Source organism: Alligator sinensis, unplaced genomic scaffold, assembly GCF_000455745.1.
Source record: "Alligator sinensis unplaced genomic scaffold, ASM45574v1 scaffold919_1, whole genome shotgun sequence".
Classification (NCBI taxonomy): domain Eukaryota; kingdom Metazoa; phylum Chordata; order Crocodylia; family Alligatoridae; genus Alligator; species Alligator sinensis.
The window spans coordinates 1,814,468-1,826,257 of record NW_005842191.1 but is presented as its reverse complement, the minus strand read 5'-3'; the positions used below and the strand labels follow the sequence as shown (position 1 = coordinate 1,826,257).

Below are 11,790 nucleotides of genomic sequence, written 5' to 3'. Positions count from 1 at the left end.
TGAACCCAGAGCTGATCCCAAATGACCCCAATGGCATGATGGGCTGGGCTCCCCCACACCAGCCAGGCACACAAGAGGCTCAAAGTCTCCGTCCCAGGTGCATTACCCACATCAGCTTAGCACTTACCCCCTGACCCTGCAGTACCCCTCACTTTGTGTCATAGCCTCCCCCAGGGGACCAGGGAGAACTGGCCAGTGCAAGACAGGCCACCAGAGCAGGACTCTAGGTCCAACACAGAGGCTGGCTTCAGTCTCTGCCAGTCCCTGGTGCACTAGCCAGAAGGCACCAAATTTCTGCCAGCTCCTGGTGCCCTCCCAAACCATGCTTCCACCCACACTGCCCAATGTCACTGTCAGCCCCCAGTGTAGATGCAGGAGCTCCCTCTCCCTAAGCTTTGGAACAAGCTCTTGTATGTGACCAATGGGGACCAATGGGAAATGGCCTCTACTGCTGGTCTTGGTCTCATGAGTAGCAGGGACAAGGCCTAAGCAAGAAGCACCACAGCTTGTGGTTTCAGGGTCAGCACCAGCCCTGGAATCTGGTCTAACAGAACCAAGATAAGGCAGCCAGACTCCCCTGAGCAGGACCACTCTGCTGGTGCTCCACCAAGCCACCCACCAGCGCAGATCATGGGACCACATGCAGGTCTTTCTTCCCACCCTCAGACTGCAGCAAAGCCCCAACCTACCCCACCATAACCCAAATGCTAAGCCCAATGCAGCCTTTACCTGAAACAGTTCAGCTCCCACCCCAAGTCTAGCCCTTTCACTAGCCCCCTAGCCTTCACCCCTAGCCTTCACCCCAACTGACTTAACCCTCCTCTAACCCATACCTGATCCTAACCCTAACACCAGCCCAGACCATTAACTTGGAAGGGTTCTACTTGGCCCCCTCCCCCTTTAAAGATCCAGGGACGTACTGTGGCACTTCCACTTGGCAAGACTTCAGGTTGGATCCGGTATGGCATCGCGGAGACATTGTACCAAGCCTGGGACTGGATGATGAACTGGTCATGGGGACGCTGTGTTGAGAGAAGCCTATGAGGGCAGCCTGAGAGGCCAGTCGGACACTGGCAGGAGCATAGTGCCAAAGATGCACCACAGCCTGTGCTACCTCAGCTGTGTATGTGAGGTAGTGACTGTCCCCCATTCTCACTGCTGGTCCTAGGAAGTCCCAGCAGGGCCAGGTCCTGTAGCCCACCCCCCAAAAATCCCCTCTGTTCTGGTGTTGGAACACAAGCTCTGAGGTGGTGGGTTGTGGCCCCTGGCTGTAGAGAACAATTCCTGCCGTTCCATGCACACACTTGGCAGGAGGCTGGGTAGGATGTCTCCTGATACAGGGAGATTTACTCCCTTGGCACAGCAGCCCCAAATGGCCTGCCTTGCTGGGGGGAGACCACAACCTGGGTTCCCAGGCCTGTGACTGATTTGATGTGGATGCTCAGCATCTCTGAAAAGTGGGCCATTCCTCGTGCCTCCATTAACCCAGAGGTCAGCCTGTGCCCCTGCCAAGTCAGTGTCATGAATGTACATGTCCATCACGGCAGCACACACTGAGAATGCTGCCCTGGGTGCTTTTCCTAGGTGGGTAGGCAGGGCCCTTCCCAGCACAAGGCATTGGACCCCTGCAAGAGAGCCACTGGTGTCCCAGCTCATGGATGACAGCAGGTCCTGTTCCCACATCCCTCACTTTGGGGCAACTCCAGTGTGATCCAGGAGATCCCTCTAGATTTACAGCACCATGACCATGGATGGAATCTGGTCCCTGGGGAACCTGCTCTCTCCTGGGGCGGAAGAGGGGCAGGAGGAACCTCAATCATGCAAGGAGGGCTGTACAACAAAGGCAGGCTGCTAGGGGCCCTGCTGCCCTTAGGAGGGACAAAGAGGAGGGCATAGGACCCTGCTTCCATGAGGGCTCTGTGCTGGGGCCAATCTACCTTCATGAAACTCTTCATCCACAGGATGGCATGCACAGTCACCATGGCTCTCTGGTCCTTCTCCAAGCTCTCCACATAGCAAGTGATAGTCACACAGGGCTGGCTGCTACAGTTCTGCAGAGATGGAGTTAATCACCACTTTGCTCTAGTCTAGTCCAGTACAACTCAGCTGCTCCCCATCTCCTGCCAGCAGCATGGCTGGACCCAGAACATAGGGGCGGGGGAGTGAGTTCATCCCCTCTGGATGCTCAACTCTGGAATGGGTAGAAGGAGAGTGTAATGGGTAGCCCTGCTCCAGGGGCTGGAGCTGAGGTTCAGGGAGGCTAGGAGGACCTGGAGGTGCACAAACACAGAACCTTACCTGGATGTACCTTCTGCCTAGGTCAGGACTCCCCTGCCAGCAGCTTCCTGTTCCTCCCATTCTCCCTGGCTGTCTCTGGGTAGCCCCACAGCACAGCTGGTGTCAGTAGGACCAGTTTTCTCAGTGCAGTGTGCTCAGAGTAGCCCTCACTTACCAGCAGGAGGGGCTCCTGGAGAGTGGGTGGGCCTTCCTCATCTGCTTCCCGTCTCTCTCGCCTGTGGGCTGGCTGGCGGCTCTCATTGTTGCTGGGGGAGACCGTGGGTTTCTGGATGTCCAGCTGGAATAAGAGGGATGCAACATAGGCTTCTTATCCTTGCACCCAGCAGTTGTGTGTGTGTGGGTGGGGTGGGGGAAATCATTATTCCAAGACTTTGCACACCCCCACCCTTTGACAAGGGACCCTGGGACAGAGCTATTGACATGAGTGCATGGACAGTGACAGATCTTGTTCTCACTCTCTGGGGTGACTCCAGTGTGGTCCAGGATTCCCCCTCTGGATTTACAGCACTGATTATGGCCAGAATCTGGTCCCTTGGGTTGCCCTGTTCCAGCCTGCACCCTGCCCAGCATCTCTGCAGGCCTGGGATAGACCCAGGAGCATGACAGTGGGCTCTGTCCTAGCTGTCTTGTAGGACAAGAGCTCAGTAGAGCCCCAAGCTGGTGGCTCAGGCACTAACTTGGGTTGTGCCATGGTCAGGAGAGGGGGAGCAAGACTGGCTGTGCCTGTGAATACTTGTTACCACAAACAGTCTGAGCCAGCCAATCCTGCTCCAAAGGCTGAGAGGGGAGGTTTCCTTTGCTGCTCCCACCATCCCCTCACCCTGGGGCTGCCCATGTCCCCGGGTCACTGTGGAACCAAGTGCCAGTCACAGAGCTCAGCACTTGTGCAGCTGAAGCCCAGATCTGCAGAGAGATAGAGGGCCCTGCAAGAGCCAGAGCTAGGGCCCTGTGACCAGAGAGCTGCAGGCACCCTTCCTGCAACCTCAGGGAGCTGTGGTCTCCCCTCCCTTCCCCTGCCCCAGAAGCAGTGGCCTCCTCATGCACATCTCCGCTCTTACCCCAAGAGGGTTGATGTTTGCGGGGTCAGAGCAGTTGATCTTCCCCTCAGTGCTGTGACTCGCGAGGTACAGAAAGAAGTCACTTTGGAACTGGCTGAGGAAGTCCACCTGAAGGGCCACTCCGCTCACTGTCCCAGGGCCCTTGTTATGCAGCTTGGGGGAGGAAAGGAAAGGTGTAAAGCAGGGGGCAGCAGGCCAACCATGTAGGGAGGGCAAGGGATGGAGCTGGGAGCCTGCTGTGTGCTGCACTGTGGACCAGGGGCCTGGCACTTGGTGATGCGGGCAAGAAGCCGAGTCATGACTCTCCTAGCCAGTCTGGCTGCATAACTCCCAAGGGATGGGCCTTCTGCTGATAGCCTTTGAGGGAGGCAGCAGAGTAGACAGGGGTTTTACTGCTTCGCATCCAAGTGGATCAGAGGTCAATGCCAGTGCCACATCTGCAAAGGAACACCAAGGTCCTTGCCCGCCCTGTGCAGACAGTGCTGGAGCACAGCATGGAGAAGTGGGCATGGGTGCAGGAGCATGTGTCCCCACAGCAGACAGGTGTGGGGGGCCATGACAGCGCATGGCGTGGCACTGGCCACTTGGTGCCTGGCTGCCTTGGGGGCCACACAGCCTGGACTCTGAGCTTGCAGGGCAGAAACACAGCTTGCTGGCAGTTCCCTAATGCTTACACATCCCCGCAGCCCATGCTGCCCTCAAGTCAGCCACATGGGACCCTGGGAGGCCAGTGCAGCCCCTGGCTCCACCTGCTGCTCACCAGGCTGCCCTGCTCACCCAACTCAACCCCCATGTTGGTCTGCAGTTTAGCTGCATGCGGAGGCCCCTGGGGACACCCTGATGCTTGGGGCTGAGCATACCCTGTACCCTCTGGGGAGGGGACCCAGCAGGTCTCCCAGGCCCTTGTATTCCCCATTCTGGCCAGACCCTCACTGGGGACACAGCTTGGTGCCAGATGGAGGTGACAGCATTCCTGCGAAGTGGATGGTGCTGGAGACTAGTCTAGAGCAGTGTTTCTCAACCTGTGGGTCGTGACTCAAAAGTGGGTTGCAAGAATATATGAAAGGGTCATGAACAAACTTTAAAAATGGATCAACAAACTTTAAAAATTAATTCTCCTTTAAAAGGAGAAAAATGTGGGAAACCGTGGCTTTTCCCTTTGCAGACTGGCAGCATCCCAGCCTGCAAGGGGCTGCTTGTATCCCTCCCCCACCCCATACACCCACCAGGGGGCTGAGGCCTGGGGGGCGAGGAGGGAAGGGGGACAGCAGGTTGGGAGTGAGGGGTTCTGGGTCGGGATTGGCCAATGTTCACAAATGGGTCCTGGAACAAAAAAGATTGAGGACCACTGGTCTAAAGGTCTTTGGCTCCACTGTGTCCCTTGCCCCATACACCCATCACTCCACACTGCCAGATCCCTACCTGGTAGACATGCTCCACCTTGGGGCCATAGTCCTCCAGCCGGCGACTGCCCTCTGGTTGTGTCCATCCCTCCAGTGGCACCACCATGGTTGCAGGGAGGGAATTCCTAGGGGACCCAAGGGCAGACAGGCTCATCCCTGTCTTACCAGCATTGGACTGCCCCCACCTCCACTCCCAGTGCCCTCCCTATGGTGGAGCTGTCCTTTCGCTGGCCCCCAGAAGCAAGGCAAGCTGGCATCAGGCCCTGCAGGGGCTGCCACTGCCTCATGACCTGACTGTCATCCACACGCATCCTTTGAAGAGATGCTGCGTGGCTGTGACCCCAGTGCCACCAGGCCCAGAGTAGTACTGTGGCATTACACGGCCAATACTGTTGGGCTGGCCCCGGGTTCTAGGCCAGCCCCAGCATCAGTCTAGGCCACTGAGGAACTCTACCTCACCCTTCACAAGAAGCACCTGTCTCCCCCAGGACTCACTCTACCCATCCCCACCCCCTAGCTCCCCCAGGAGCCCCTCACCCTCTCAGCTCCATCTGGGCAGCCACCTTGATGGGGACCTGAACCACCGTCACATTGCTGTTGGGATTCTGGCTGTTTTTGCTGCAGCACAAGAGGGAGGGGAAAACGCTGGGTCAGTCTCACATGGAGCATTGGCTCAGGGTGAGTGGGGCATGAGCATCACTGGCAGGAAGCAGGGTGGGGACAATGGGTATGGGTGGTGAGAGTGGGGTGCAGGACTCCTGGGTGTCGCAGTCACTTTGTCACCAGCATAGTAACTAGCCATCTCCCAGGGGCGTGCAAGGGTTAATTTGTTCCTATTTGCCTGAGGCCCAGAGCTGGGATTGGATCAGGACTGTGGCAAGGAACTTCTTTAGGTGCTTCTGCAGGTGACTTCAAGTAAGTGGCCAAGGGGTGATAGCAAACCAACCCCTCAGTGCTGGGACACCTGGGGCCTGCTCCCCAGAGGGCAGAGGGAGAAAGGCAATTCATTCTAAGTCCCAAGAAGCCTGAAGGGCTCACAGGCTCTGTCCAGGCTGGCACTGTGCAGCCCAGTGATGGTTGCCCGCCACAGGGGGACATGGTCAGAGACATCACCAGGCCTCTGCGCACACTTGCAGGGAGAGGAGAAGGGTGTTTGCTGCCTCACCTCCTCAACTGCAATAGAAATGTGATGGTGTCACCTGCATCCTCCAGGTTGGCAACACTGACTGCTATGTCCACAGTGACCTGTAGAGAGGTGAGAGCATGTATATACCATGTGCCATGCCCTTGTGACTATAGCCAAGAGCACAGATACCACAGACACAGACACCGTAAGACCACAAGAGAGGCTGAAGAGACAGTGTGCACCCACAGACACTGCTGAACTCCTTTGGACAAGGTCTGCCCCAAAGCAGGAGCAGTGTCAGTGGTGTGAGTACTGGGATGAGATGGGAAAGGGGCCAGCACATGTGCAGAAGCGCAGGGCACCATCACCGAGAACTGCAGTGACCAGTCAGCAGCCCAAGGCTCCTGGAGATTAATCAGAGGGACAGTGGTCATCATCCAGTCCTGTCCTGGCCAAGGGACATGCCACTTGAGGGCTTCAGCAGCCTGCCTCAGGCAAAGGCAGCAAAAGACAGAGAGACACTGGCGGGCATGCAGCAGAGATGCCCCATACCTTGGTGCCAGTCTTCATGGGGTTCCCCAGCTCACAGATCACCATGTGGGTATCATTATTCTTCTTGGGGTTACAGATCAGCTTCTCCATGCCCTGCAGTGGGATGGGTTTGGGGACAAGAAGTTATCACAGGGAGGAGCTGTAGGGGCAGGCTGGAGCAGGGAGAGTGAAGCTTCCCTCTGGACAGATGGGTGTCACAATGTGAGAGGTGCCTGGATGCACAGATATGGGAACCATTCCCCTAGATCCTCCATCCCTGTTCAGGCTGTGCAATGTGTGTGTGGGGCCAAAAGGAGCCTAGCAGCCTACCAGGGAGTACAGACCCCTTACAGCCCAAGCAACAGCTGAAGATCAGGGTTCAAATCCTGATGATGACACAGAGGAGACAGTGCAATGGCAAAGCCTGTCTGGGGCAGGTGACTGAGGCATGGGGAAGGACTGCAAATCCTGCTGCAAAGAAGTGTCAGTGGAAGGAGCTCTGAAGGAGCCCCTTTCTTCCTGTTGTAGGGTCAGGTCAGGGAGGGTGTCTCCTGGATCCTATGGGGAAGCCCTTCTTGCACATGGGAAGATTCTGGCATGGCCAATGCCCTCGAGCCCTGAGAGAGCAGAAGGCCCTGGCAGGCCCCTCTGTACCTGGATGTTGCTGACAGCTCTCTGATAGTGGGCACTGGGTGGGAGCTGCACCTGCAGCTCTGCCTCAAAAGCACCTTCCCCTTCATTGGCCGCATCAGCCTTAATGTGAACCATGGTCTCAGCACCAATGAGCAGGTAATCCAGATCCCTGAAAGAGAGGCAGTTATATGAGCAAACAGAGCCAAGGCCCCATCCTTAGGGAGAAGAAATCTTGGAACTGGCCAACGAGAATCTTTTACAGTGTGTGCTAGCCAATAGAAAGCATATAATGGTGGGTTTTGGCCATAGGAATCATCTATATTTTTGGGCTATCCAATTGGAACTGTACAACAGCAGGAAATGGCCAATGGAAGCTGTCTACAATGTGTGTTAGCCAAAAAAATCATGTGACAATGGGTAATGGCCAATGGGAACCAAGCTGTCTTGATTCCTAGAGCTCCCCAGCTAATCCTGTATTCTGATGCTGACAACAGCTAATGCTGGGGGCTTCGGACAAGGCATAAATAAACCACCTTCAAAGAACTGACTTTAGCAACACGCCCTGAAAGGGAGTCTTCCTGACCCATGAAGGACAGTGGGTTCATCCTAACTTCATCCCCAGCCAGGAGGGTCTGAGCCACAAGTCCCACACAGCCCTGCTGTGGTGCTTACTTGCAGGCCGAGAGCCTCAAGTCAGGAATGCATACGTTGTCTTCACCGCAGTCCAACACGATGCGTGTCTGCAGCCAGGGAAAGACACAAGGCAAAGATGAATTTTAGTAAATGGTGTGTTGCAACAGGACTGGCCTTTCTCTGCTCCAGACCAACCCCAGGCACAGCCAGGAAAGGTTGGAAGTAGGTTGGGAGTCAGAAAAATCAGTACAGTGGTCAGGAGGGAACCTGGTTTGGATAGCAACAGGCTACAGGTTGAGATGCAGGGCACTAGCACAAGGAGAAGGGAGCTCAAAACTGGGAGGGCAGGAGGTCTGTGGGTCTGGATGAAAGGGCACCAGCTGCATTGAAGAGAATCATTCTGGAGCTGAGATGGCAGCCACAGGCCTCTCCTGCAGTGAAAACCAGATTCCAGGGGCAAATCCCATCTCTGTGAAATGGGCTGGGCTGGGGCTGCTCTCTTGGCAGCTTAGCCTGGTCTCTTCCACAGGCTGAGTGCAGTGTTCATGCAGTGCCTCACCCCCATTGCTTGGACAGTTTCACAGCTCCCCAAGCAGATAGGAGAGGCAGGAAGCCAGCCTACCTGTTTCTGAACTAGGGTGTCTCCGTAAAGCACAAGTCCCAAGTCCTCGGTGTCCAATGGGGTGGCCAGGGTCAAATTGATGCTCACGACTATGGGGCTTAGCTTGTCCTTGAAATCAGCCTCATCCTTGGGGGGTGGAGGAGGAGGGATGAGAAATGCTGAAGAGAGTCTCCCTTCCTTGAGTCTCCCTGCCTCACTCTGCTGCCTAGACATTGCCAACCCCAGAGCTGTGGCTAAGAGACAACCTCAGCTTCATTCTCTTCTGAGACATCTCAATCACTTGAAGTCTGTGCCCAGGCATCAAGGCAGCTCCTTCTCCCTATGGACAAAGTCCTCTGAAGCACCACTCCAGCCAAGGGCTTCATTGATTTCCCACATGGATTTGAGGCCACCCTATCTGCACACAACCAGAGGCTGCCAGGGCCATGGGCTTCACCCACCCTCTTCTCCAGTGCCCCAATAGCTTTCCAACAGACCACAGCTGTGGTGCACCCTGCCTCTACCTCCTCCATACCTGCAGATAGGCTGAGAAGCGATGGCAGAAGGGAGGCCCCTCCTTTGACAGCTTCAGGGTCAATGTGGACTCGTGTGGCTGGAACAAGAAGATCCGTTTCCCAGACTTCTGCTTCATCCGATCCAGCTGCAGGCTGGCATTCAGTTCTGGGGGACGTGGAAGCATGGGGTAGTCACAGTTCCCAGTGCTCACAGGCTGCACGCAGCTGGTACACTTTAACTGTGGGACCTGTTTCCTCTCCCAGCCCATCTCCTGTCATGCAGGACATCAAACTGAGAGTAGCTTGACCTGGCTGGGTTAGGTCAAGAAAGCAAGTGCACTGAGGAGTATTGCCTTCACCCTCCAATCACTCCCATGGCCTAGGAGATGAGAGACTAGGCCACCCACAGGAGAACCTCCCTCATTCCAGCACTGGCTGTGAGGGGTCCACTAGAAGGGGAAGCATCATCTCCATGGCCTGCTCAGCCCTCAGCTCTGGTGGGAAGGGAGTCCATGAGGGCCAGATGTCATGGCTTGGGGATCAGCCCATCAGGCCAACACAAGCCCCTGAAAAGCAGCTACGGAGTCACTGGGCAGCCACTGCTGAGCACGGTAGGATTTAAACCAGTGACCCAGTGAGAGAGGACTGGTGAGGTACCCAGGTCTGTCAGCTCCCTCAAGGTCTATCTCCCATCAGAGGCATAACTACATCCTGGAGCAGCTCCATAAAGTGCAGCTAGCAGATACACAGCCCTAGACTCCAGCCTCAGATATAGCAGGCGTACAATACAGCTTCATGCCCACTTGCCCACTGGAACCAGCACGTTACAGATAACCTTGGCCCTTCCCCAGGCTGCAGCTGGTCATTGGTACCTGCCCTAGGGAGCCAGCTCCCCAGGGGCTCATGCACGCGGCCGCCTGCACTCACTGATCTCCTCTGGGATGCTCTTCCCCAACATGCTCACGCATATCTCAATGGAGAAGCTGCAGAAACAACCCCCCACCCCCCAAGCAGGGTTAGGGGTCTGCCAGGCCACTGAGGGGTGGGGACAGCAGCTTGCTGGGTAGACCCAGGCACTTTCATGCTTCTGGGCTCTCAGTCAAGCCATGTCATCCCTGGCCCAGGCCCCTGCCCCAGCCCCTCATCATGGCCTCTGCGGCACCTCCATCCCCAACCCACAACCCCCTTCCTCCTAGCAGCACCACACCCCATGGTTGCCCATCCACAAGAGCACTATGCCCCCCAAAGGCATACTGCACCCCAGTCTGCTCACCAGCTGGCAGGAGTCTTGGAGTTGGGCATGGTGCAGGTCTTCTCCTCAGGGTTCAGCACATCTGGCATGGAGAGCTGGGTCTTGGCCATCACCACAGGCTGAGCCCTGTGGACACCATCACGAACAATCAGACCCAGGCAAAGGCTGGAGGGAAGTCAAGGATCCAGCCCTTCAAAGGCAGCACTGATAGGGAGGGGGCAGCAAAAGCAGCAGCTCCACCCCAGGGCAGACCCATGTGCCTCTGCCAAGATGCATCTGAGCTCAGTTATTCCAGGGCTGGACTCAACCCAATCTAGCCAGGGATGGGGAGGAGCCACACCTGGGCTCAAATCCTGCAGGCCCTGTGCTCTGCAGCAAGGAGAAGCACCAAGGGCTTCCAGCAGTAGTAGGCTGTTATTCTCATGACACTGACACAAGGGGGCTGCTGGGCTGGGGAGACAGGTAAGCATGGCAGGATACTGATGCCACAGGGAGGAAGTGGTGAGAGGGGACTGGAGGCCTGCAGCCTGTGCCAGTCCCTCCCCATGGGATTGGAGGCCCTGGGCTGAGAATGCAGTGAGGGAGCAGCTGGTGCCTGGAGAGAGCCTGTCCTGTGCATTGTGCCACCTGCCCTGCCAGCTCCACAGTGGAGCTTTAAGGGCTTGATCCTCCTGTGGGAAGGCAGCCTCCAGGATACATCCCTAAAGGGCACACAGTGCCCTGGAGTGATGTCCTGGTCTAGCACATGCTCACCCTGAGTACTCACCTGTACACAGCCACCTTGCCAGCACCAAACGCCCCAACCAGCATGTCTGTGGACACAAGCCAAGGGTCACAGTGGGGTCAATTCAGACTCCAGCCATGAGATCTAGGGTGTACTGGCAGCAGCAGCCATGGGCAGAGGCAGGTGCTGTCTAGCTAGGACAGTGTGGTCAACTGTGCCCTAGAAGCCTGTCTGTGCAACTCACAGGGTCAGCGCTAGACAGGGCAGGGGGCAGTGCCAAGCACAGGGACCTTGATGACCTGCAATACTGCTAGGTCTGGGTGCAGGGCTGAGCCCCTATCACCCTCCCACCATCCCACTTGGTTGTGGTCACAGCCAGGCTCCCCTCTGCTCTGAGTTTGTGGTGTCCTGATGTGGGGGGTGTGGGCTGTAATGGTCAGTGCCTCTGGACTGCTGTGATCTCCATACCTGGGTACCCATTGGCATCAATGTCAGTGGCTCCACGCACAGAGAAGCCAAAACTGGCACGCCCAGGGAAGGGGCTGTCTAGGGCTTGGGAGGCAGGTGTCCGAAGCCCCTCGCTGTGCCCATTGTAGATGAACACACGGCCACTTCCACCCTGGCCAGCAAATGGGGCTCCCACTGCCACATCTGGGTAAACAAAGCAGAGGGAGATGTGAGCCCAGCACCGGGGGGAAGGCACAGACTGAGCCACCTGTGCCTCTGCTCACCTGTGTAAGGATCTCACACACATGGGTGCAGTGACTGGGATCATGCTGTGCCCAGGCCATGGGAAGAGTGAAGGTGTCAGCCTAGTGCTTACAGAAGGGGGCTGAGAGTCAGGACTCCTGGGTTCTGCCCCTGTTACCCTGAGTGATACGTTATTCCTCCTTGTCTCAGTTTCCTCATCTATCAAACAGGGATCAGGGGACTCCCAGCTCCTAGGGCATGTGAGCGGATGCAGACTACCCAGGCACAGCCACCTCCCAAGGGTCAACTCCAGGGGGACTCTTTCC

The 11,790-nt window shown here is 56.6% G+C and overlaps 1 protein-coding gene across 3 annotated transcripts in view; it reads right to left on the bottom strand.

The window, feature by feature from the left end:
* ITGA2B (integrin subunit alpha 2b) overlaps positions 1 to 11,790 on the bottom strand; it is a 23,111-nt gene that overhangs the window by 1,330 nt on the left and 9,991 nt on the right. For all 3 annotated transcript variants that reach the window (XM_014521179.2, XM_025207276.1, XM_025207277.1), the window contains 16 exons: positions 11,243 to 11,425; positions 10,817 to 10,862; positions 10,072 to 10,176; positions 9,726 to 9,781; positions 8,819 to 8,964; positions 8,305 to 8,430; positions 7,722 to 7,789; positions 7,071 to 7,218; positions 6,438 to 6,530; positions 5,925 to 6,004; positions 5,297 to 5,377; positions 4,779 to 4,884; positions 3,357 to 3,509; positions 2,453 to 2,575; positions 1,938 to 2,051; positions 921 to 1,022 (listed from right to left, as the gene is read on the bottom strand). In XM_014521179.2, the coding sequence (XP_014376665.1) occupies positions 921 to 1,022; positions 1,938 to 2,051; positions 2,453 to 2,575; positions 3,357 to 3,509; positions 4,779 to 4,884; positions 5,297 to 5,377; positions 5,925 to 6,004; positions 6,438 to 6,530; positions 7,071 to 7,218; positions 7,722 to 7,789; positions 8,305 to 8,430; positions 8,819 to 8,964; positions 9,726 to 9,781; positions 10,072 to 10,176; positions 10,817 to 10,862; positions 11,243 to 11,425 (1,730 nt within the window). The remainder of the gene's footprint in view (positions 1 to 920; positions 1,023 to 1,937; positions 2,052 to 2,452; positions 2,576 to 3,356; positions 3,510 to 4,778; positions 4,885 to 5,296; positions 5,378 to 5,924; positions 6,005 to 6,437; positions 6,531 to 7,070; positions 7,219 to 7,721; positions 7,790 to 8,304; positions 8,431 to 8,818; positions 8,965 to 9,725; positions 9,782 to 10,071; positions 10,177 to 10,816; positions 10,863 to 11,242; positions 11,426 to 11,790) is intronic.